Source organism: Acomys minous (genome assembly GCF_964271855.1).
Source record: "Acomys minous genome assembly, chromosome: 11".
Taxonomy (NCBI): Eukaryota; Metazoa; Chordata; class Mammalia; order Rodentia; family Muridae; genus Acomys; species Acomys minous.
The window spans coordinates 18,072,955-18,100,478 of record NC_140492.1 but is presented as its reverse complement, the minus strand read 5'-3'; the positions used below and the strand labels follow the sequence as shown (position 1 = coordinate 18,100,478).

The 27,524-nt window shown below is 35.7% G+C and overlaps 1 protein-coding gene across 1 annotated transcript in view; it reads right to left on the bottom strand.

The window, feature by feature from the left end:
* TMPRSS15 (transmembrane serine protease 15) overlaps positions 1 to 20,112 on the bottom strand; it is a 116,228-nt gene extending 96,116 nt beyond the window's left edge. The window contains exons 1-6 of the mRNA XM_084800315.1: positions 19,958 to 20,112; positions 17,482 to 17,612; positions 17,077 to 17,144; positions 7,872 to 8,023; positions 4,563 to 4,607; positions 2,528 to 2,563 (exon numbers count right to left, since the gene is read on the bottom strand). Of these exons, the coding sequence (XP_084656441.1) occupies positions 2,528 to 2,563; positions 4,563 to 4,607; positions 7,872 to 8,023; positions 17,077 to 17,144; positions 17,482 to 17,612; positions 19,958 to 20,102 (577 nt within the window). The 5' untranslated portion in view covers positions 20,103 to 20,112. The remainder of the gene's footprint in view (positions 1 to 2,527; positions 2,564 to 4,562; positions 4,608 to 7,871; positions 8,024 to 17,076; positions 17,145 to 17,481; positions 17,613 to 19,957) is intronic.
* Between the last annotated feature and the right edge of the window lie 7,412 nt (positions 20,113 to 27,524).

The window sequence follows — 27,524 nt, the reverse complement described above, 5'->3', positions numbered from 1 at the left end:
CACAGAGGCTCCCAACCATCTATAACTCTGTTTCCCCTGGATATGGCACTCTTTTCTGACCTTCATGGCAACTGGACATGCATGCAGTGTACACACAGATAAGCAGACAAAGCATTCATTCATAGAATCAAAATTCAATAAAAATAATATATTTCATTATAATTGTAGCTTATTATTATTGGATATTAACTCAGATATGTCTCTTGTATGATATGATAGTGTACATAAGTGACCCCAAAAATTAAACCAAAGATCTCCCACACCTGATTAACACCTTCAGCGAAGTGGCTAGATACAAGACTAATTGAAAAAAAAAATCAGTAACTCCCCTGTATACTAATGACAAATGGGCTTAGAAAGAATTAGGGAAACCATACCCTTCACAATAACCACAAATAATATAAAGTATCTTAGTGTAACTTTAACCAACCAAGGCAAAGGCCTGCATGACAAAATGACTCTGAGATGGCATCTTACACATGTTAGAATGGCTAAGTTCAAAAAACTCTGATATGGATGTGGAGAAAGGGGAACACTCATCCATTTCTTTTTTTTCTTTTTTCTTTTTTTTTTGGAGACAGGGTCTCTCTGTGTAGCCTTGGCTGCCCTGGACTCGCTTTGTAGACCAGGCTGGCCTCGAACTCACAGCGATCCGCCTGCCTCTGCCTCCCGAGTGCTGGGATTAAAGGCGTGCGCCACCACTGCCCGGCCCACTCATCCATTTCTTGTGGGAGTGCAAAGTTGTACAACCACTTTGGAAATCAGTCTTGTGCTTTCACAGAAAATTAGGAATAGCTTTACCTCATGACCCAGCTATACCATTCCTGGATTTGCACCCAAAAGATGCTCCACCATACAACAAGGACATTTGCAAAACTGTGTTCATAGAAACTCTATTTATAATAGCTAGAATCTGAAAATAACCTAGATATCCCTCAACTGAAGAACAGATAAAGCAAGTGTGTTACATTTGCACAATGGAATACTGCTCAGGTAATAAAAGCAAGTAAATCATGAAAATTGTAAGCAAATGGATGGGACTAGAAATAATCATCCTGAGTGATGTAACATAGATCCAGAAAGACACACATAGTATTTTATCACTTATAAACAGATGTTAGTCATTTAGGACAGGATAAACATACTACTACAGTGCACAGACCAAAAGAAGATAAGTAACAAAGAGGACACAAGACAGGATGCTTAAATCTCACTCAGAAAGGGAAACAGAATAGACAGAGGTAGTGGTTGAAGACATGGAACAAGGTAGAAGAGGGAACACAGAGAGAAATAAGAGTGGTGATCAAACCTTGGGTGAGTGAGGTCAGGAAGACAAAAGGTCTGCAGAGAAAAGAGAAACTGTAGGTGGGAGCAGGAGGATATGAAGGGCCTCTAGTGGATTTCTAAGTAGCAGAGGCTATGGAGATTGAAGTGGACACTCTCTAACTAGACTAGACTCCTGGTGAAAGGAGGAGAACACGAACCGACTCACAAAAACATTGATCAAAATTTAACCCAGCCTACAAAATGTAGAGGGATGAAGATAGAGCAGAGATTGAGGGAATGTCAAACCAATGCCTGACCAAACTCAAGTCCCAAAGCCTAAAACTGTTAAGGATACTCTGTTATGCTTGCAGACAGGAGCCTATTAGAGTTGTCCTCTGAGAGGCTCCATTACAGCAGCAGCTTGAAACAGTTGTCAAGACTCACAGCCAAACATTGGGAAAAAAGCAGAAGGAGTCTAGTGAAAAAGTGGGAGGAAGGACAAAAGGACCTGGAGGTGACAAGAGCTCCACAAGAAGACCAACAGAGCCAACGAACCAGGGCCCTAGGGACCCGTGGAGTCTGAAGCACCAAGCAAGAACCACGCATGAACTGGACATAGGTCCTTTACATAGATGTAGCTGATGAGCAGCTCAGGCTTCACCTGGGTCCACGAGTAAGGGCAGCAGAGGCTGTCTCTGACACAGACTCTGTTGCACGCTTTTGATCACTTTCCCCTGACTGGACTTCCTTGCCAGGCCACAGGGGAAGAGGACAAATTCAGTCTTGATGTGACCTGATGAGCTGGCATGGGTGGGTTTGGGGCTCCCCTTTCCTGAGGAATAGGGGATGGCAGAAGGGGGAGAGAGGATGGGACTGGTAGGAGAGGAGAGAGGAGGCCAAAACCAGGATATATAGTGAATAAATGCATACAATAAATAAATAAATAAATAAATAAATAAATAAATAAATATTAAAAGAGACTCAAATGTATAAGCTATAACAGAAACCAAATCACATCTCCCATAAAAAGATTCCTATTGTCAAGGTTAATGACATGAATTTAATAACTGGAACCCACAAAGTGAAAGGAGAATTTTCCTAGCCTTCAATAAACGCATCATGGTGGTGCACACAAACACAAACATATGCATGAATCTACACATGTGTGCACATACACATGAACACATGCACATAGATGCACATAGACACATACAGGCACACACACAATAAAATCATAAATAATAAAATTCTTAAGGCTGACCTGAGGTTGTCATAGAACTGCTGGTTGTTAGCTTTTCTGCAAAAATAAGTGAGATTAAAATGAGTAATTCATACTTTAGACTGGTTACAAAGACTTCATCGTATATATCTGGCATATCATATTTCATCTAAGAAACTTTCAGTTTATTAGGATTTAATATTTTTTGATATGCCCTTTTTATGCTCTGAGTCTTATAAATAGCATTTTATATTTCATGTTAATGTTTTACAATTATTTTAGCTGAAGATAATTTTGTAAATTTATGGGATTCCATATGATGTTTTTATACATAACTATAAAGAGAGATAATTAAATTAGATGAATGAACTAAGGGACAAGTTTATCAGTGCAAATACTCATTACTTGTTAATTTTCAAAATACAAAAATTAAGTTTTAGATTTTTACCTCCTTTTTAAAAAATAGAAGACATTACTCAATGGTCATTAAGTAAAAACATCAGATTCACTAAGCATAAGCACAAGTAGGAAACACACTCAGACTGAGATAAGAAATCAAGGGAGGACTTTCTGTTTTTCCATACTGACAAAACATTTATGACCTTGGACATGTTATTTTTCTTTATTAAAAAAGATTTGTTTGTTTTTATATTAATGTTGTGGGTATTTTGATTTCATGTATATTTGTGCACTCTGTGTGTGTGGGGGTGCAGTGCCTATGGAAGCCAGATGGCCCTGGATCACCTGGTACTGATGGTTGTTGGTAATAATGTATATGTGGGGACCCTACTTGGGTCTTCTGCCAAGGCAGTGGTCACTTTTAACCACTGACCTATCTCTCTCTCCTCCTATTTTTAAAATATATCTTTTTAAGTGTGTCAAATATCACTTTCCTAACTGGTCTTCCTGACAATTAAATGATGTAATGATTAGCCCAGGTATGTATTTGTCTCAAATATCATGAAAATATCATGACTATGGATAACACCAAAAATGTTATCTTTATGGTCTTATGACCATTTCTGTGTCCTAATGATATGTGGGTAAGTATGACATCTAGGATATCCTTTGTAATGTCAGGAGGAGATTACTAACCACACAGCTTTGAGGACACTGATTCCAAAGAACTTATTAAACTAGATGCCTGGTGGATTTGGTAGTTGGCAGAACCACAATGAATGTTCAGATTTCTAGGTACTTTTTCATACTTTTTTTCCATTAAAAATTAATCTTACATTTTAAGGTAACTAGCGTTAATTATTTATAAAATTATTTTTGTGATTGTTAAAAGAGAATTCCTCCAATAATGATGCTACCTTAGTGAAACTAGAGAAAGTTCTAAATATTATGAGTAGAAGTGGAAATTTAAATGAAAGAGACAGAATGGTGCTGAAGTGACTAAGTTCACATAGCAGTTTGGTTTTCCTTTTTAAAAAATAAAATGCAATAGATTTTTAAATGTTAATTTTAATCATTTTATGTTCAGGGCCTCATGATATGAGTCAACTGTGGAATCATACACACTTCATATAAAGCTTAAAATTAAATAGTAACATTGAACTCAGAAATACCTGTCTTTGGCATAACGAACTAGGGATTATTAAGTTTATACTATTCACTGCTACATTACCATTAACCAAACTATGACCTTCATATTTTAAAATGAAGACTAAACATCATAGAAAGCTGCAGGAATAAAATTTATTCTTTTCTAAAGTCATGAAGTTTGATGATCACTGAGTTGTGAGCAAGCAAAATGCCTTAGTCAACAAAGTGCCTGTTGTGTAAGCATGGGGAGCAGAGTTCATGTCCCCAAGGCTCTTCTAAAAAATTCAGGTGAGGTTGCAAACATCCATAACCCTAGACATAGAGCATGGGGAAAGGCAGGTGGCCTCCCCGAGCTTTCTGTCCAGTCTGTCTGGCTGATATTCTTGTCTGAAAGAATAAGGTTGAAAGCAATAATGGAAGACACCATTCTGTATACTCAGACGTGTATTACATGTTCACAGACATAACTGTACACACATAAGTAAACACATGCCCCCACCCACACACTGCTATAAATATAAATACTGACCTGAAGTTGGTACAGGCAATGCTGTTGTGACGTTACCCAAAGATGCTAGAAAAAAGTAAAGATTATTTTATACTTGGCTTTATGTTATATATTATAAAATACTAAATATAATTTGAATATTTCTTCAAAGGGCATATGATCTTCTAAGCTCCAATTTGCCTTCTCTAATGCTATTCTTATTCATTATCTGGCTATGATACTGTATGTATGTTTTTAGTAACTGCATAATTATTTAATATAATTTACCAAAGCTGAGTTTACTTTGTTTTTTATTAATTCAAGAAAAGTACCTAATCATTCCTGCTATAGCTATATGTAATAGTTTATATTCAACTAACAGAACATAATCTATCAGATCTTGACATTTCCAAGACAAATAATAAGCAATTTAAAATCAAATATATTTGAAAATTGCATAACACAAATATCTAAAGTTAATATTTGTGCTATATTTAGACATGTGTTTAAGATAATACAATTAATCAAATGTAACATAACTTTGTTCTGAGAATGTTCTTTTGACACTATTACAATAAAGTTCATGGTATGTGTAAGACAGACTAAAATCAACTCAGGAAGATTTGAATTACTTGAATCAGTATGCAAATTTTTTACCTATAAAGTTTAAATCTTTCAAGTTATGCAGTTATATGGATTCATAAATATTAATTTTTACCATATCTGTCAAGTACTTCATCAAAGAGACTACCAGAACAAATGCACATTAAAGAGAAAGGGAAAGTTTCTCAGAGAAAAAAATCAAGTATTATTTTCTAGTGCTATAACCATTATAAGCAAACTCTAGTTTGATGACCAAGAAGAAAGACAGTAGTCTCAAAATACCTCAATCTGAGTTCTTTATCGTTTGTAGGTAGTATATGACAGGCAATTTACCAAAGTCCTTTGGATTTTTTCTCTTACTTTGCAAAATGGGAGTCATAAAATGATTGCACAACAAGATTTTGTTAGATATGGTTACAAAATGGTTTGATGGATAATATATTTGGTACAGGCAATGATGGCTAATGGTAGTCTCATATTAGTTTAACTAAAAGTACAGAACATACCAAGTCTACTCCATAGGCTGTTCTGTGGGAAGCATGGTGTTAGCTGTGATACAGAGAAACTTAGCTAATTCCTTGCCAAGGAATTAATGAATAAGCAGGAGAGTGACTGGAAATTGTGCTTCATAACCCAACTCATTAAAGATAATTTCCTTATACTAATCTGTCACAGTAGTGTGAATCTACTACTACAAGATCTAAACACAGAAGGGACATACTGTTATGCAAGCTCATGTAGGGAGTTGAAAAGCAACACTGCACTAACTGACTTTGTACTTTATCAGAACTGATGGTGGTCACTCAGTTCTATTCTTTTGGGTGTGCATACATATCTATTGATGTTATTTTGGCTATGAGTTCTGAAATATACTTAGTTTTAGCATTTGAGATAAGTTACTGTGAACATAGAAACCAGATAAAATTGCTACTGTCTATAACTAAACTAAACAGACTGTAAATATCTTTTTTGAAACGAACTGAATGGAAAGGAACTAGACTAAAAATACAATAATGTAACATTAGTATATGGATTCGTCAATTTTATTTGTTGATGTGACAAGACAAACAACTTAAGGGGAAAAGATTTATTTACTCTCATGGCTTCAGAAGGTTCAGGCCAAGGTTGCTAGCTCTACTGTTTCTGCATAAGTGATGAGGTTGGATAATCAGGGTGGAAGGAAATGATTTAGGACATCTGCTCACATTATAGCCATGATGAATGAAGCAGTGATGAAGGATGGGGTAGGAAGTGAAAAAGCAAAAAATACATTTTATCAGGGAAATTTTAATATTATTATTAAAGCAATAACTTTCCACATACTGCGGAGTTTCCTAAGTTGTACTCTGGAACACAGAAAACAACATTAGTAGACAATCTGACAGAATTCCTAATAAAGAGATTAGTTTTATTAACTGTCCTAGTTTGCTTTCCTGCTGTTGTTATGTACAACATTATCAAAAGCAACTTGGACAAGAAAGTGTTTATTCAACTTACAGGTTCCTATTCATCATGTAGGGAAACCAGGGGGAAAAAAACTTAGAGGCAGGAAGCAGAGGCCACAAGAAAAGTCTGTTTCCTGGCTCCTTTCTATAGCTTTCCGGGCTACATACCTTATACAACCAGGCTATCTCCCCAGGATTGGCATCACCCACCAGGGGCTGATTGCTCCTCCGTTAATTAACAAGAAAATGGCACACATACATGACCACAGGCTGATTTAATAGAAGCAACCCATCAACTGAGGTTCCAGTGCTCAGATATCCTAAGGTAACAACTGAAAATAACTGTGACATTAAAAATATAATATATTCTACAAAGCCAAAATACCATACCTCCTAAAAGCCCACTCCACTCAGCAAGGAATTCGTTAATGAGTTAATCTATTGGTTAATTTATCATTTTTCCTGTCCCAGATATCTCTCAATCACTTCAATGGGAACCTTTTAAGGAGAAAATTCATAACCAAACCTTAGAGATTCAGGAGATGTATTATCTGTGTGTTACTTTAAAAACATTTTAATTTTTATTGTGTGATTGTGTGTATGTGTGTGTGTGTGTGTTCATGTGTGTTTGTGGGTGTAATGTGTGAGAAACACATACTTATGGAAGGTAGGAGACAATTTTTGGAGTCAGTTCTTTTTTTCCATTTTAGCTTCAGGGGCTTAAGGCTGGTTGTCAGCTTTGCATCAATACCTGCTGTCCCAGCTCTCTGATCTCTGGTGTTAGCTTCGACTCCAAAGCTTTTCTCCTTTTGTGTATTCTTAGGATGGAAATGTTTTATCACTTTGAGAGCAAAGTTAACTTTTTGAATAGAAAATTGGATTGGATTAAATTTATTAATCTATCTTTTGTCTTCTTTTCAGTTTCTAATTAGACACTTGTCCTTGCCTCGTGACTGTAATCTCATAAGGTCTGTGACTCAATCATAACTTTTTTAATTTGACTTTCTAATGAATGACTAATGAAAAGTCAGAATACCCTTGACCAAAGATAGAATGTGACAAGACTCCCGGACATCTATGCCTGCTGACATTTTCAGATTCTTTTCTATATTTGATAGTTTCCAAACCTTTTTCACTGAGAGTTCCCTTCAAATATTTCACTTTTCTCATGTAAATGTGTTACCTCAGGCGATCCGACAAGCTTCTAAAGCCAAGGACCATTCTTCCGCCTTTCCCCTGTATTGCTAGAATCTTAATTTCATAGCTTAATGATTCAAAGAAATCAAATAATGTTCACAGATACCTGTGATATCGATGCTGTTCAAATCAATATGGAGAATGACCAGCTGGCTGGATTTATTTGCTTCAATGCCCTGAATCAGCTCTTCTTTTACATTTTCATCCGACACCCACTGAGCAAAAAAGAGGTAAAAAAGGACTATAACGCTGCCATTCCTGCAAAGCAAAAAAATATTACATAAGGGTAAAAAGTCAGGCATCTTCAGGTGATTTGTTCCCAATTCAGGCAAAATATCTGTGAAATTTGCTAGGTAGTTATCATGTCCTTAATCCTCATTACCCCAGTGTAAAGCCGTGTAACCTATGCTCCGCAACACCATTTACAAGATTGCTTTTCTAAAATGCAGAGAGAAAATGAATATGAAAGATACCGTGAAGTATTATCCTAAGTCCACAGTTTAAGGAAAGAGTAACTAAAACCTTCAATATTTTTTTCAGCAACAGAAATGCTAAAGTAAAGTCAACAATCCCATTGGTGTTGGGTACTGCCCACAGGAAAGCAGTGCTATTCCCCAGTCTCCTGTGTCAAATTAAACAGCATAACACAGTGTCCTGTCATTTTACTGAAGGAATGAAGAGTGTTCTTTTGTAATGTGTCTGGTCAAGAGAAATCTGACATCACCTCACTTGTGTCAAATAAATTTTACAACTTTTTGAAGGCCTGAAACTAAGCTTCTGTGGACATCTGTATTTTCTTCCTTCCTTCCTTTGTTTCTTTCTTTGTTTAACCTAAAACATTCCTAATTTTTATGGCTGGAAAGAAAACAAACAAACCTGGAATTACTGGACACTCAGGATATTGATTCTTATTGTCTACATGATCTGTCACAGTAGAATTCAACCATGAGACTCCAAGGAATATCCTTCCTATTTATTTTAACATCCTCTCTGTCTTTTTTGCATTTTAAATGATATTTTCTGTTACACTGTAGAAAAGATTAAAAAAGAATGCATTTGTAAGCAACAGTGACAAGAGAGAGATTGTGTTGTGTTTTCTTTTCCCACCTTTGATTTAACCTCTTGGTTCCTCATTAGCTTACAGCCACATGGAGCCCTGATCTTCATTCTGTGCTGACAGTAAGCTGAGACTAGCCTGGTTGAAGTTGACTCCCTGTGAAAGGCTATGGAGAGGCAGCTCTGATATGGTGATGCTGATGCTAACACAAAGGCACCGTACTCATGCAACCTTGGTATCGCCAAGGTAATGGGCATCTCCAAAGAAGGACTTTGTTACCCTTGAGAGATTTCATTATCTACTTGTCCTGGTGGAACCCAGAGTAAAAGTTATCATTTTCCTTCCATTATTATATACCGAGAGCAGGAAGTCTCTGGAATACCACAATAGTTAATCATCTCGCAGGACATGACGTCTCTTCTTAATGCTTGTGCCAGTACATATGTTCACAGTTCAGCAGGAATTATTTGTTTCCATGCATCTGATTTTTCATTGTTGACATGACCAAGATACTTTGTTAGAATTATCCCACACTGCACATTGATTAAGTTAATTATGTGAAAATGTGGGAGAGGTTTAACTGTCCAATTATTTCCTTAAAGCACAGTAGCCCGATCCTATGAGTCAAGCAGTACATTGCTAACCATTCAGAGATCCTCAGTGTTCACATACAAGAAATTATTGTCTTTAGTAAGAATTCAATTATTCACAGACACTTTTTACAATCTACTCTTCAATACTTGCAAGTTTTCTATGCCTGCTGAACACCTTTTTAAAAATACATATTTAATACTTTATTTTTTTAAATTATGGGTATGTCTGTGGCAGAGGTGCTGCTGGTATGTACACTTTAGTGTAGGTGCTCATCTCTTGGTAGTTATAAGTTCCTTTGTGTGGTTACTAGGAACTAAACTCTGGTCCTACAGAAGAACAAGTGTCCTTAATACTCAGCCATTTTTCTAGTGTTCTAAACCCTCACTTTTTGGGAGAGTAGATCTCCATTTGTAGGGGTAGAAGCTATCTTCTTTGTTTGTTTTTCAAGACCGGGTCCTTGCAGTAGAATGTGCAAACATTGACCAGAGACCATTAGACATTTTTTAAAATATAAAATTAAAAAAGAAACTACAGAGAACTTTGCTTGATTTGTTTGTCTATTTTTATGCTCATTTGTAATAGTTGGGATCTGAGGAGCATTCCAGGACTATCTGGGGATCATTAGGCAAGCAATGGCTGAAATCACAAGCAGCGTATTAAAGGAAAGCAAAGACTTATATCTCTTAGGTTATTGTCAACAGACCATTGAATTAACAGACACAGAAACCAAAACTCCTTGTGATGTCAGGAAAACAAATCAAAATTACAGTAAAAACAAAACAACAACAACTAACTCCCCAAAATTCCACCATTTTTAAAGGGTTGAATAATTATACACTTTATTAACTAAATGCTAAAAAAAAAGTTAGTGGCATTCAGCTCTCATGTTTCATCCCATTCTTAGTAAAATGGACAGTTGAGACTAGAAAGTTTCCATGATGCTACCTACTGGCCAACATTTTTTCTATCCTTATACAAACATTGGCACCTAGAGGAAGAAAGTCACCTTTATATATGGTCATAACAGATGGGATTCTGGGCCTCTGCTACTTAGAAGCCTTTGTATACAATTTCCACTCATTTCTTGTCAGTATTTTAGTGAACTATTCTTCTTAAGGAAATACTTTGAGACAGCTACATATATTTATTGTCTTGCATTGTTGTTAGAATTTCACATATGAATAGATGGAGAAATAGCTAGCTACTTGGATGTTTTTGTCTGTCACAGAAGGATGTTTTGATCCTATATGCTTCCATTAGGTCCAGCTTTCTTTTTCCTTCTTCTCACCACTTTTCTCCTTTTCCCATCCTCTCTTTTATCCTTCTCCATTCCATTTATGTGTCCAGGATCCATGCTATTTGCCAAAAACATGACTGCTTAAGTATGAACTAAAAGTGGACAGGATTAAATATGGCTTAAAATAAAGTATCAGTGCACAGAATCTTTTATCTTCACTGTTCGGTTCCATGGTTTTACTATTTCCTTTGTTGCACAAAAGATAATTTAAATGGTAATGAGATCTGTATCTTCTCTATATATTTCTACATATTTAATTATACAGAACACTTGATTTTGTGTTGCTTGAATCAGGCAGTAGAAGATACAGGCACAAAACATTTGGAGCAGAGCAAATATAATTCTGAAATTTTCCTTCACTGGGTTGTAATTAACTGGATTAAATCAACCTTAGGCATAAATATTTGTAAGAAAGATGTGTCTTTTTAGTTGTGAATTATATATTGCACTTAATAATTTATATCTGTGAGGATAAAAGTTCTATATTACAGATACACATACAATTGTATCCTTTATAATACATTTCCTTATTCAGTGTAAATGTTGAGATAAGAAAGATATATATGAGACATCAAGGAACCCATGATGGTATTTGCGTTACTTCTCATAAACAGGCAGAAACTTATTTTTGGCATTTTATCAATGATCTCTATCTATGTTATGAGATTTATTTTATTTGTTAAGATAAATGAGAAAAACCATTCCTTTAAGGAAAAATAATAGCCATTCTTATTTCAAAGTACTTGTTCTTTGTAGAAGAGCTGCAGAGCTCCCTTTTTGTGTCTCTCTGGCTCGCTCTTCATTTAATTTTACGGCGAGATAAATCCTATCATTGTACAGAGAGCTTGGATGTAATAGATCAAAATGTTTCTTATCTTATATTTTCCTTAATGATACTGATAACCTTTAGGTTTGCTGAATAAACATAGCTCTTTCCTTTGAGAACTTTGTGACTCATCTGTGTGCAAAGGGCAAACTTAAAGTGCACATTGCCACAGAGGGTAAACAGCCCTTTATTAAAAGAACCAACTGCTAATGCCCTGTGAGTCAAAACATTTTCCACAGAGCAGAATAATAGCATCCCCGAAAGAAAGAGAAAAAAAATCCTTTTGCTTGTTCTTCAGACTGGTTACAAACACATACACCCACATCCCCTACCACAAGCACAATTTAGAAAGTAACAAAATAATTAAATATGCATACAATACAATAACATAGATTAATGACTAAGTTTGAATGTTATTAGTGAAATATATATATTTCTATATTGATGGCACAGATATGTGAGGTCACTATAATCGAAATTGTAGTGCTTTAAAAGGGGTTTTATACTTATTTTTCACATTGGATATTGTCATATAGGGGATAAATCAATAATTTCTGTTCCATGATTTTATAAATCAAATTTTAAAATTATAATGCTCAAATCAATGGTGATTTTTTCCTACTTTTTCTAAAAGTACATATTTTCATTTGTGATTATTTAAGAAAACCCCAAACCTGAGATTTTCCACATAAGCGTGAGGACTGGAAATTAGATCTCCAACGCCATATGTCAATGTTAAGAGGGCATTTACCTCCTATGTGTAACAGCAACACTTAGGAGCAGAGATGAGAATCCTGAGAGTAAACTGGTGAATGGATACACTCTGTGTTCAAGTGGAAGATTGTGTATCAACACACACAAACACACACACACATCCACACACATTCACAGATACACACACATTCACACACACACACACACACACACACAGAGAGAGAGAGAGAGAGAGAGAGAGAGAGAGAGAGAGAGAGAGAGAGAGAGAGAGAGAGAAGCCTCTGAATGTCTCTTCCCTGCTGCCCCCCATCCATTACCATCTCTCCCTTTTCCAGGTTATTATTCCAAAGAATGTGTGAGAAGACTCTGGCCTTTCTTTTTCCCACTAATCTTTATTGGACTCTATGTCATCATTTTTCCAGGGATAATTCCTTTGCCACTGAGTTGATAATCACACCTTTATTTAGTCATAGAGAACAGAGGAGTCCAGGCTGGAGAGAGGAGCCATGGTTTAAGGGTACTTGTTGCTTTAATAGAGGACCAGGGCTAGGTTCCCACACCACATTATTCCAGGAGGTCGAGTGTCTTTGTCTGACCTCTGTGGTCAGACTTCATGGTCTACTAAGGAGAAAAGCAAATAAACAATTCCATCACACCTTGGGGGTGTATTTTGTATGATAACACAGAATTCTGAATGAGCTGATGAGAGAAGTCCTCGTGCAAAAACAAGATTGAGTGCACTCAATGGAGGCATGTCACCAATTGGTGCTTAGCAGACTGCTAAAATGGAAAGGAAGGGGAGTGAGGGGAGATATAGGAATGCACCTGAAGAGAAACTACACTGAAGAAGGAAAACTGGCTGTAGGGATACATGCATGGTGTGATAGCTCAGCACAGATGCTACAACAGCGTAGGAAGAAGAAATGAAATGCAAATGAGACTCTGAGAAAGTACATATGAACGCACCTTCATTTAGAATGGTAATGCTAGAAAGTCTTCAGGAGCTGAAACCACGAGGCGTGAATAGGGACTTAAACTTAGGTGTCATACTTCAGCCTTCACCAGTGGATGAAAATGAACAAAATGTGCGTTGGGCTGAGACTATTAAAGCTTCTTTGTTGTAAGTGAAACCCCAAAATATGAGCACAAGACATGGTGCTAACAATGATTACTCAATGAGAAGTTTTCTGCATGTCCACAACAGTCTTAAAAATGCTTATACAGTCTATATATACATACTGTTTGAGAGAAACCATTTTAAGCAGCGTGAATATTTTTTATATGAATGAACTTCCTCCAGCAGCTATGAATATAACCCAGACAAAGCAGCCCATCAAAGGCTAGGTGAAGCAGCCAATCAAAGGTTAGGGGAAGTTATCTTAAAATGTTTCTTTTTAAGTTTCTTTCACCGTTGTACAACGAATATGCATTATTTGTTGTTAACTGCCACTTAGTATCATTATTAGAAATTGCTTGCTGTTGATATATTTCAACAACATTTCCATGTCCTTAACACAGGGATTTTAATCCTCAGCATCCTCATAGCACCCGCAGAGACCAATTTATTATTAATTAATTAAAGGCCGCATGCATTCTTCAGTTACCTCCTAGGTAAATCTTGGTAGGTAGGATATTAAAAATGTTATAAGCACCTCAAATGTAGGAAGCTTAATAAAATGATTTCAGTACCTTACCATAATAGAAAGAATGCCTTGACGCTGTTGATTATTTAAACTCCTTAATAAATTTCTTTTTCAATATCTTTGTTCTTAAAAATCTGCAAAACATCTCTTTCAAAGCAAGGCTACTCTGTGACTAGAGAGGTAGCAGTATAAGTGGATCCTCATTGGTTATTGTTTTTTTTTTAATTAAAATTTATTTACATTATATCCAGATTGTTATGTCCTCATTTTTATATGCCGGTTCCCACCTTCTGCCCTCCCTTTTCTTTCCTACTCCCCTCTCCTAGACCTCTAGAGGGGTGGGGGGTGGGGAGGCTCCCCACCCCTCATCCACAGTCTATCAGGTCTCATCAGGATAGGCTGCATCCCCTTCCTCTGACAAAATACTTCTTTAATTTTTCTCAGGGATGTCTCTCTTTTCCTTTATCTTTCTTTCATAGGAAGGAGATAGTAGCTGAAAATAAAAAACGGGGGTATAGAAATATAGAAGGAGGATAAAACAAAAGTTAGATTTCTGAATCTACTCATCAACTCAAGGCCTTAATTGCGATTCACAAATAAGGTTATTTTTAGTTCATTGATATAGAATTTTGTATATTGATGCAAAATAAGTGTAATTTTATACATTGGTATAGAATTCAAATCTAAGATTATATAATATGAGGCATTATACTCACACAACTCAATTATAATATAAGGTTTACTTCCAATTCCTTGAAAGTGGTGCTGCAGCCTATTTAGGATAATTAAGTAATACAAGCTAATTTTTAGTTGAGCAAATCATGGTTATGTCAAATACTAGTCTAATTTTGTCACAAGAATATACATCCTAAGTCTGACAGATAGATAAGGTAAAATAGTTAAATAAGGCCTTCAAAAGCCCCAGAGACGTACAGAATATGGCATTTAAGGATATTTTTATTATTCTAGCTTTTCATTGGCATTTCTTATGTTGTACGTGTGTGCGTGCGTGCGTGCGTGTGTGTTCATGCACATGTGCACGCATACGGGCATGCACTCATGGATATTCTTGTGTGAGGTATTTACATTTGTGGGTGGAGAGGGTGTGCATATACCCTATACACGGAGGCCAAAGGCAACCTCAGCTGCTCTCCCTCAGGATGCTCTCTACTCTCTCTTATGAGACAGAATCTCTTATTTGATCTGGGCCTCACTGGTTTGAGTTGTGTTTTGGCTATCTTACCAGAAAGGACACTGGATCTGCTTCATCTTGCCACTCTAACACGCAAATTGCAAGCATATGCAATTAAAACATGCTTTGTTATATAAATTCTGGACCATAAGCTCAAGTCTTGGAAAGGCCATGCCAAAGACTTCACTGACTGAGCTAATGCCATTTTAATGCAATTATTTTGATTATTTTAAATTAAAATTTATGTACCTATGTATGTCCTTTGGCATGATTCTTCCCTTTACTTATGCAACGTGCAGGACAATACTTACATTTGAACTATTTTACTTTATTTTCCTTACACTTAGTTTTAATTTTGTATTTCACAGTCTCCTTCAAATCACTGGGTTTTCTTCACAGAGTAGTGGAGACCTCTTCACTGATTCAGCTGAAGATCATTTTGGGAGGATAAAAGAAATGCTACTTCCTAGACATTACAGGAAGTCAAGGTAACAGCTTCCATCAGATCAAACTGAAGAACTAATTGTAAATGATTAGAAGAAAAGAAACATGACATTGATCTGTCATTCTGAGAAGGAAGTAAAGGAAAAAAATTGACAACAATTTGCATTATAACAGAAGACACTTAAGTCTTTGTCTGGGGCATTGTCCTACCCACACACACCTGTACATCATTTTAATACTTTGATACACTTTTATGTCACATTCCCAATTCAGTTACTGTAGACTCCTCATTACATCTTTAATTTTTCCTGTAGCCTTTTATTAACAAAGCAAGCACATTTTGTGAAAAATTAAACTGTATCATATTTAATATGAACACTCCTCCTAGGTATCTGGGTTCACAAGTACACATCATACTCAGGGTAGGTTGATTTAATTAATAATCTAATTTATTATCTTTCTCCAGGCCTGTTCTGTTTTCTGTAAATTGCATTTGCTGCATTTTATTAACCACTTTAGAAAATTAAAAGGCTTTCTCAGTTTTGTCTATTTCAGATTTAAAAAAAAAAGGTATTGCTCAATTTCATATATTTGTTTTGTTTTCTGTGTTGGTGTGTTTCTCTCTTTATTTGAAATTTCTAATGTTTGAGTGGAACACTCCCTTGTTTTCTTTCTGTAAGTTTCCTAGATTCTCATTAGCAGAACAATCTTCTCTGCTAACTGTGCTGTTCATTTGTATCTGTGTTTCAAAGTTCCTTCTGTCCCCACAGTTTATAAATCCCGAGAGTCACTGTGACATAAGCATATTGACAAGGCAAGGAGTCCTGGACTTTCATTTATAGACACAATGATTCAGCTGAGACACATGGACCAATCTCCGAAGAGCTATTAGTTTTTACAAGGTTAAACCTCATATTGAATATAAGAAATGCTACATTTACACGTACCGTGTAGCTTAGCGTAAGACACACCAATACATACCCTAGATTGGGTTATTCATAGGGAAATTATATATTAACTTATTAATGTGAGACTCATTCATTTATTGAACATTGAAATTACAAATTGTGTGTGTTTGTTTGTGTGTGTGTCCATAAGGGGCAGTCCATAAGAGAAAAAGGATGGTACAATTACACTTTTTTCGTAAGTAAAGATGTTAACATAAAAAAAAGATGTTAACATGTCTCATCTCTTTTGTAATTTATAATGTAAATAAAATAGGTGACATATTATTATATTAATAATGAAGAAGTTGCTTCTCATGTTATTAACAAATTAAACACTATATATGCATGTGCATATATTTAATCTCAGCCTTTTATATATCAGCACAATTTTAACCTTGTGAGAAAAGCATGTTAATTTATAAATTATCATATATTACTACTATCTCTTAACTAAAATATTTTTACTATAAAACATTTACTAATCTGCACAAGGTGTTGGAAATTATTCTTCTTTCCTACTCATAATGACACTATACATTTGCACAGTGTTGGCTCAAAGCAATATTCTACTAATAGAATGATTTTGAATATACTCACTCAAATTGAAAAACCATGGATTTTTTATATTCATTCTTCAGATTACTTGATTCAAAGATCTCATCTATCTAAAAAGATGAAAAATATGTTAAGTTGAATATTTCAACATTAATACATTGTTTAGAACTGAAGAGATCTTTATAATCAAGATTTATACAGTTATGAATCATGAAGGTAAATTGTATTTATAAAGTTTTAATAAATTTTAATTTATTATAATTTACTCAGATTACATCCTGATTGTTATCCTCTCTCTTATATCTTCAGTTCCCACATTCCGTCACTCTTCTGCCCTATTTAATGATATTTTAAGAGTGAGAAAATGTGATCTTTGAATCAATTGAAAAGAAGTTAATAAAACTGATTATGAGATTTTAAACCAGCTGTGGAGAAACAATCCCCTACCATTTGCTGAAGGTCAAAAGCAAGAACTTTGAAATCTGGTGAGAGTCTATCTTGTAAATTAGGATTATATGTCACTCCAGACGTTATTTTAAATGTCCCTCTGACTTCATGATTCTTTCCAACGGCTGCATCTATGTGAATTCATAAGAAGTAAAACTCCCAATTATGACTAGAAGAGAATATTGCATTCTGGTTTATGATACAGAGGTAACAATTCTCATTTAATGTATTTTCATTATAATTGTTTAACTCTTGCTTTGCTTTTTCTCTGTTGTTCTTCTTTTTCAAAACAGAATATTCCTATCTTTTTCATTTTCATCTGTCTGGTTGTTTTAGAACACACACACACACAAAAAAAAAACCTTAGGCTTATTTTCTTTTCTACTACGTTTTTCTCTCTTCTTTGAAGTCAAGCCATACTTTTTTGCATTTCTTTTTAAATTGAGATTCCTGTTGGAAGTCACAGGAAATAATCAGACTCTACCAATTATGGGAAGTGATTCAGGAAAACACAGTGAGAAATGAACCATTAAAATTGTATAGCTGTTGTTAGATCTTTCTTGGACCCCAAGCCTCTAGGACACTGCTGGCTTTCTGCATGTGAATTTCTGTGAAGATTTCCGTACATGTGTAACTTTGAAACACAGCTTTGAAGTCACTTCTTACATCCTAGTAATTATAAATTTGGCATGTATAACTTTTGGCATGAGACAGGAACTGTCTACTTTGGAGAAGTTACTGTAAATAATGTAGAAAATACATTGTCTCCATGAGGAAATACTGTAAGATGTGTTAAGCAAATTGAACAATCCTTATACCAGAATATTTTTGATACGTTTTTATATTAAAAATGAATAATTTGGCTTAAACGCACAAAGATAAAACCGTTATTCAATGCAATAGTAACAATAAATAATTCTCACAGTGGCATGATATAAGAATTATTTTCTCTCCCACAATAGAGAAATGAGGGTATAGAATGACAGAATTTCCGGAGGTAGTGAACATAAGCAGTGATGGGTGTAAATTTTAATTATATTTGCAGCATATTAATAAGGCACAAGGTACCACTTTATTAAAACTCTAGATGAAATTTGTGTTGTTCATACAAAATACCTACAAGTATTCTTTGCCTTAAAGGCAAAGAGTCCCTACAGATAGTTACACTATATAATATTTCAGGGATTATACTAAAATTATTTCTGTAAAACCACAAATACTTTTTATTATATTCAAATTCAGAATAAGAGTCCTCTTCCCCTGTGGCCTGGCTAGGCAGGCCTGCCCGGGGAGAGTGGTCAAAAAGCAGGCAGTAGTGTGTATGATGTATGTCAGAGACATCCCTGACTCCCTTTGCTAGGGTATCCGCATGAAACCTGAGATGCCTATCAGGAACATCTGTATACAGGGCATAGGTACAGTCTATGAATAAACTGTTACTACCAGGTTATTGTGATGATTCTGATTTATTTATCTATCTTATAAGTGATGGTGATATGGAGTAAACTTAGAGTTGAGGTCCAGTTTGGCATATGATGTCTTTTATGTAGCAAATGTTGCCAACTTTTGTTGCAAGCTAGTTCTCAATTTTTTTTCCCAGACTCATAACCTGAACAATGCAGCACCAATAACAATGAAGCCAAACATTTACTACTACATGGCATTGTGTTTTAATTCAAATGTACTATATGATAAATTTGAGGAGTAATAATATAAAGAAAAAATTTAAACTTTATTGAGTTAAACTATGTTAGTATGAGCTTGTACTAATATATTCCCAAAACAGATTGAAATCCTTATATTTCTATATTTATGTACTTAGGTTTAAATTTGTTTATTCAAATTTATTAGCAACAGAACAGGCCAATAACATAATAATGGTTTAATTTATATTATGTTTAATTCAAATATAATGTATAATAAATTTTGAGTAATAGGATAAGAAAATTTAAACATTATTGAGTAGAACTATGTTAGTATGAGTTTATACTAATATACTCCTCCAACAGATTAAGATCCTTATATATCTATATTTATGTACATAAGTTTCAATTAGTTTATTCAATTTGTTTGCAACAGTATAAGCCAATAACAGAATAATGATATCATCCTATATAAATATACAATAATGTTCTTTATTCTTCATGTATATGAGCTTGAATAGTCCAAACCATGCCAATATGTTTATAATTTCAACTTGCATCACAATGAATCTATAAGCTATAAAACCTACTATATTGTATGCCTAAATTAAAAAATAAAACCTGAACATTATTTTGTAAAGGAAACAGAATAATTTGTTTCCAAGTTTGATTTGGGGATTATTTAAATGACCTGATTTTCTTAATATTTTGTGAAGCAAAGTGTCTCGAATCACCCATATGAAACAAGAATATTTGTGGTGCAGAAAAAGTAATGAATAAAATGCGGCAAAGGATGACTTAGAATGCTTTCCTTGTCTTAGTGCATGACTTACCTGTTTCTGATTCCTTGATTGCCAGCCAGGACACTGCAATTAACCCAGCACAGATGACCATGAGCATAATGAAAAGAGCTGAGAGCATCGCTTCAAAAGAGCTGATAGACCGAAGTCCTGTGGCCACATTTCTCTTTGACTTCATTTTTGATTTTTGAAAGAGTGATACCTTAGGAACTGTGAGGCAATATAGTATTCCACATGAAAGAAATCTCTCAAGTTCCTAAAGATTTTGAAGGTATCAACCAGTCAACTTATTGAATTGTCAGTCTTCAGCATGAATGTGCTGCATATGTCCCTTTGGGAATGATATGTCTCTATGCATTTAGTACCTTTAAAAGGAGAAGTTAATCTTTAAGACAATACAATGAGTAAAGATGCCTGGAGTTGTAAATTGCAATCACATGTACAGGTCATTTGTCAGTGTCAGAAAAATTAAATTCATTCCATAAACAAAAAACCTGACCATTAATCTCCTTGAGAACCATTAAAAACCATGAAAATGATGATAAACAAATTGGTCATTAAGGAAATGCACTTGATATTTGTAGGAGTGTTACTAACAGATCAACCTTCTGCCCTGTGACTCAGGTGTTCATTGTAAGCACTCCTCTGTAGAAAAGCAAGAACTTCTAAACCACAACATATATCAATGTATAGTATAGTGGTATAAGATCTTATTATACCCCCACCCTCCTTGGTTTCCTCTTATGTGTATTCATGTATACATAGATATCTACTTGACACAAAGTATTGTGAACTTGAGGATGTAACTCTTGAAGTTATGCAATGTAAGGCAGTATTGATTGAGCTTAAAGAAAAGTCCACTTAGGCATCATATGGCTACTCTATATGACTTCAGTGATTATCAGTACCTGGGGTTAATCACTCCAAGAAAAGGAGGGTTGGTTTCTATTTTAAGAAAATATACTAGTCAGAGCAGACCTTGCTCACTTACTCTAATACTCTATCATCTTACATATGTGAATATGACAAGAGGCCAGGTTAAGATGTCCATAGTGATAAGTGTAGACATGTGCTTTCCTGGAAAAGTGAGGCTTTTTAAAATAATTCGAGTGGCATTTACCGTCAAAACTTTCTTATTTGCATAGTCATGAGGGTAATGAGTCCTGAATATCAATAAACCAACCAACTGTACCTAACCTATTTTAGAGTAACCCTTATACTCTTTATATTCTCTTGGATAATACTGAGTTCTTGGGATCTATTACAAGTATCCAAGCCACACGTAAAATATAAAATTGAAAGTCTAATGGGATGTATTTAAGTTCAGAAGTAATATAAAAGTTGGGATTATAATTCTTTTCACATGGTATAGTGCAAGTAATTGAGCCTGGTGTGTGTAACAAATACATGGAAGAATGTTCTGTTAAAGACAATAATATATAGAGAACAGTCTGAAATTAAATAGACCAGTGGATATGGGAACTAATATACCATGTCTTGAAGTGTACAAATCAAGCTATTAAAAGAAAACTGGAATCTCCCTTTTACGTAACAGAACTCATTGGAGAGTTATAATGATTGAAGTGTAGAGTCAGTCAAGGAACAGAAATACAACTCAGTGTAGAACAAAGAGCCCAGACACAACTTGATGTGTGCATGGAAAACCTCACACATTAGACATAGTGTTATAGCTAATACACAAGGAAGACTATCTATTAATGGAGTGGTGCTGAGATGATTTCATATCCATCGTCAAAATAAATACAGTTAGATCATCCTCTCGCAGCCTAAGGATGAATAAATTCAAAGTGCAGTAAATATGCATGAGAATTTCATAAAAATTTAGAAGAAAAATGTAGTGTTTTTTGACGGTTTCTATTGAGTCTTAAAGGAGAATTTAAAGCTAATAGGACTGATACATTTACCCAGAAATAAATCAGTGTTTTGTAGATGCCAAAAACATAATCAGTGGAAGAGAAGTAGCTGTGAGATTATCTTTTTGTGTCTGTCTGTAGCAAAGTAGAAATTAGGCCACTATTTTAACATGGATTGCTCAGATTTATTTGGGAAGCTATTCACAGAATGTCCTCTAATAAACTTATAACATTAAAATATCATGAATAACAAAAGCCAGTGATGCATGAGGGTCCAGTGCATTACCAACATTGGTGCCTGGAAGAGTATCTTGGTGGTACCTACCTGTGGGAGCCAAAGAGAGCAGGCTCAAGGGTTTCCTAGTTATAGAGAGCAAGCAGAATCAGCACTCACTACACAGCCATGCTCAGTGTGGCAGAGTGACTCCAGAACTATCCTTTCCTTCTTTGGCATGTGCAGCTTGTCCTATGGAGGAAGGAGTAGACATTAATGAGATGCTAGTTTCAGAAAGTAGGGATGAAGAAAAATTCATTTGAGTGGAGGCTGTTTACATTGCCTGCTAAATCTTAAAAAATGGCACTGTGGAATCTGCTGCTTCATACAAGTATATGCTAAAAAACAAAAACCAAAACAATAAGTGAATTTTAAAAGAATTTTTATTTCTTCTAGTTAGTGAATATAGGTAGAAGAAAATTAACAAAAATGGAAAAGAAAACCTACCCTAACAATATCAAAAAGAAGTAAAACAAAAAAAGAAGGAAGTGATGCAGATATGGTGTGTTTATAAGTATTTCACTACAGCTGTAAGTATAAAATTCTAATTACTATGAGAAACTACCCAGGAAACATTAAGAATATGGCCACTTACAAAAAAGTGGCATTGCTTGCTTGTTAGAGGAAAAAATGCTGTATTCCAATTACAATTGAACAGTCTTATTTCCAGCTTTGTAGAAGGCCACCTTCTATTGCCCCCTTTTTTCTATCTCTAGTCCCAGGGGACTCTACACCATCCAATAGGCACAAGACCAGATATCAATTCCAAGATGGTCCCAAACTCAGATACTTGGATGCCAAGTGTAAAAACCACAATCAGTAACCAACAGGACAATGTATCTCCATTAGAGCCAAGCAATTCTACCAATATAGCTGAAGGACAACACAAAGACCTCAAAATAGCTCTTGTCCATATCTTCACGGTCCTCAAAGAAGATAGAAGGGAATCCACTATTGAAATCTATGGAAACACAAATAGGGGAATGAAATGAATAAACAACCCAAGACATAAAAGTGGAAATGCAATTTAATAGTAATAGTAGTAGTAGTTGTTGTTGTAGTTGTTGTTGTTGTAGTAGTAATATAATAAAAACCCAAACGGAAAGAAAGCTGGATTTTAAAATGTAGGCAATTGAGCAGAAACCTCAGAGGAAAACATCACCAATAGATTAAGAGAGATGAGAGGAGGAATCTCAGCCACTGAAGCAAAGATGGAAGAAATGTGTGGGACTCTGCTGAAAAAGGTCAAAGCCCAACTTCTCCAGACAGCTGTTTTGTGCTCCTTAATGAAGAATGGATCAGGCAGCAATGACAGAACTGTCTTTCAGCCTCTGGGGCCTGCTCAACGATCAACCACTGCTGATAGCTCGGTGCGAACCCCCAGAGAAGCACCCATGGAGCCTGCCCTCACCCTGTCTGCCATCTGGCTTTGGACAATTGCCTGCCTCCTCTTCTGCACTTGGTGAGGTAGATGAATCAAAACTGTGACACTTAGATCTTGCGAAGTTCAGTCTCCACTTCCTATTGAGATCTGTAGTCTCATTCTTAAAAGAGCTAACTGTGACACCAGGTGTGGGAATTAATTTCCTATTTTCCCTACCCTCCACACGCCACTGCCACCAGAGGCTGGGAACTTGGCTTTGTGCCCATGCAACAAGCCTCACCCCTAAAGCAAGCACTGTAGCCTCCCGCCAGTGAGGGAGAGACAGGACCTCTGATCTCCAGGTTCATACAACCCCACGCGGAAGTAAGAGGCGTCTGGACTGACTTGCTGGGCATGAGATCCAGCCCTGCTTCAGTGGGATTCAGAACCATAGATATGATTACCTCAGTCAAATAAAATGTTAAATCTACAAAAATAATTATGTCACAAAACATTTGTGAAATCTGAAACAGTATGAAAATACCAAATCTATGGACACTAGAAATAGAGGAAGAAGAAACCCAGGCCAAAGGCACAGAAAATATTTTCAAGAGAATCATAGAAGAAAATGCTCCTACATTAAAGAAGGAGGAGCCTATGAAAGTACAATAAACATGCAGAACACTAAATAGAATGTATCAGAAAAGAAATTCACTGAAGCATATAATGATCAAAATACCAAATGTATAGAACAAAGAAAACATTAAGAGATCGAGAAACATACTTAGACTCAAAGCAAGTCTCAATAGATACAACAGAAACAACAGAAAGCTTACAAACTCACAGAAACTGGACAACTTAGTAGTTAATGAAAAGTGGGCCTAGATTGAGAGAAAAAAAACTTTCTAAAATATTGAATTAAAATAAAAAAGACAACATACTCAAATTTATCAGACATAATGTAGGCTATTATTGTACAAGGCAAGTTCATAGTTCCAAGTGCCTGCATTTTATAAAACAGAGAGATCTCATACTAGTAATGTAAAATCAACTGAAAGCTGTAGAACAAAAAGAAGAAATAACAACCAAAAGAAGGCTACCTCAAAAAATAAACTCAGAGCTGAAATCAATAACATAGAAACAAGAAACAAACAAATGATAAACAATACAAAGAATCAATTAAACAAATAATGAAGCTGTTTTGAGAAAATCAGTAAGATTGACAATCTCTTAATCAATTTAATGTAAAAGTACTCAAGATCCAAATTAACAAGCTCAGAGATGGAAATAGGACACAACAGAAACAGCAAACCAGAGAATTATAAGGGAATACTTTAAAAGAGAATATTAAAAACTTCAACAAGGTTCTGTTTCCTCTAAAAATCTATAATATTCAGTGTCAACATGCAATTTCTAAAAAAGAAAACAAGTCAAATTTGCAGTCAGTTTGAGGGAAAGGAATTTGTATATTTTAGGATGTAATGGTAGATCAATGAGCATGAGAGATCTTTCCATCTTTGGATATCTTCAATGTACTAAAGCTTTCATTAAACAAATCTTTTACTTGCTTGGTTAGAGTTGCCCCAAATGTTTTTCTATACATTAATTGGAATCTCTAAGAGAATTGCACACTCTGTGGTTTCCTAGCCTAGCCACTGACATCAGGGTCAAATGAGCTTGCTTGACCTACAGTATCTCACCTATCTTTTCCTCAACTGTCCTTCAATAGATGAAGAGATAAAGAAAGTGTGGTAGATGTAGGCTTTGATATTTTTAAACCTATTTTATTTGGTGTTCTTTAGTGCTTCTACTCCCTTCAAACCTACCTGGCCTACATAGAAAAGAAAGAAAGTTAACAGGGACAGGAGCAGTAGACTTTTTAGACTCAGTTTTTTTGGGGGTGATTCTACTCTTCATCTTCAGGATTCCAGAAGACCCATTAAACAGCAAACTGGAAATTCACCAAAAGTGACCACAACCACATCAGCTGAAACCTGGAACCTTGAAGCATTCTCTGGAGCGTTTCTCACTAGGAGCACCTTGAAGTGAAGCAATGAACAGCCAAGAGACGTGAAGCTGTGCAAAAGCAATTGATCTTTGCTATTTTGACTATTTATACTCTCCCATAGTCTGTACAGGATGTTTTGAAACTGGCTAAGACCATGCCCGTCAAGAGGAAGTTCTCTTATGAGACAAACACCACATGCCCACACACAAGTCTGTTTCACATCTCACACTTGGGATCAAAACAAAAACTTCCCTAGATCCACTACAGATACATTTACACAATGGAATATTACTTAGATGTTATAAAAAATGAAATTGTAAAATTCACAGGTAAATGGATGGGCTAGAAAAAGTCTTCCTGAGTGTGATAGCCCCGACCCAAAATGACAAACAAGGCATCTATTTGCTTATATGTATGTTAGCTGTTATTGCACTGACAATCAAACTACAGTCCATACAAGCACAAGGTTATGTAGAAAGTATGTGACTAGAGAGGAGAAAGACATATGCCAGGAAGATGAAATAGAATATGCAGTTATGGATGGAAAAGGGGGAGGCACTGCATCGGGAAGATCAAACAGGGAGGGTAGGGGAGGAGGAGAGTGTGGCAGGAAATAAGAGAAGGACAGAGAAAACAAAAGGGTGTATCTTTTGGAAACCTTTTACAGTAGAAGCTTTCTAAAACAAGTACATATATAAAGGTGACCTACATGAAATAGTCAAATGACAAGATTTGATATAAGTGCTCAAAAGGAAATCTCTCTTCACCAGATGAACTTCCAGTACTGGGAGTTGATTACATCTAGTTGAGTTGTTAGCCAAAGGGGCCCCACCTAAATCTCAAACAACCCAGGCTATTGGTGGCTTTCTACAAAATGAGAGTAAGACCCTATTGCTGAAGACGTCATCTACACAGTACGTTGAACAAGGAAAAAAACCATGCTGGTGCCTACCAAGAAGCTTCACTCCTATGAAACAGTATTCACAGTACTGGAAAGTCTGCCACCAAAACAGAAATGTAAAGAGCAACCCCACAAACTCTTCAGTCTAAAAGAGTAAGTGGCTTACCTGCAAGATTCACTGGTGCATTAGTGTCGCAAAGCTTGTGGGTATGGCAAACCGAGTTCTAATTTGTGTAAAGGCTTACTCTGTGAGGTGGGACCCTTACCCAATGTTGCTTGGGTAGCCAAAAATCTGAGACTACAGGGCCAAGGACCTAGGGGGAAACAAAATATTACTGTTCTACTAAAGCAGTTCTTTTCATCCTGTGACTCTTTGGGGGTTATATGACTCTGTGACAGGGTTTGCATATCAAATATCCTGAACAACAGGTTTTTACATTAGGATGTATAACAGTATCAAAATTAGAGTTATAAAGTAGCAAGAAAAATAATTTTATGCGAAGACTGTATTAAAGGGTCATAGCATTAGGAAGGTTGAGAACCACTAACTAAAGGAGCTTAGCAATAAAATGATTACTAAGAGCTTTCTGATACACTCATAGATCAATGTCTTGCTCAGCCATCGCCAGGGAAGCTTTGTCTTATAGCAGATAAGAACAAATACAGAGACCCCTAGCTGGACAATATGCAAAGAATGAAAGATCTAGGAGCACTTGTTCCTAAAAGGATGTTTCCTTCAAATCCCACCCCTTGAGGGCTCAAGGACCTCTGTAGAAGAGGAGTCAGAAAAAGTGTAAGAGCAGGTAGGATGGACGACACTAGCTTAGATGATCCTACGGGTTTCACTGCATCTTCTGTCAGTCACTGGCACTGGTTGTATTTGGAGTCTTTCATTTGTGGAAACAAGACACTCACAGGCCTAAAAATAAAAATAAATGTTTAAAATGTTTGTTTTCATTTGGTGTATGTGCGTGCACATGTGTGCAGGTACCCTCAGAAACCAGAAGAGAGTGTTAGATCCTCTGTAGCTGACATTACATAAGTTGTGAGCTGTCACACTTGAGAAGCTAACTGTCTTGGCAAGAACAGTAAGAAATCTTAACTGCTGAGCTACCTCTCCCACCACAGGTTCTTTAGATTCTTATTTTTGGATAAATCATATACTATGTATTTATTTATT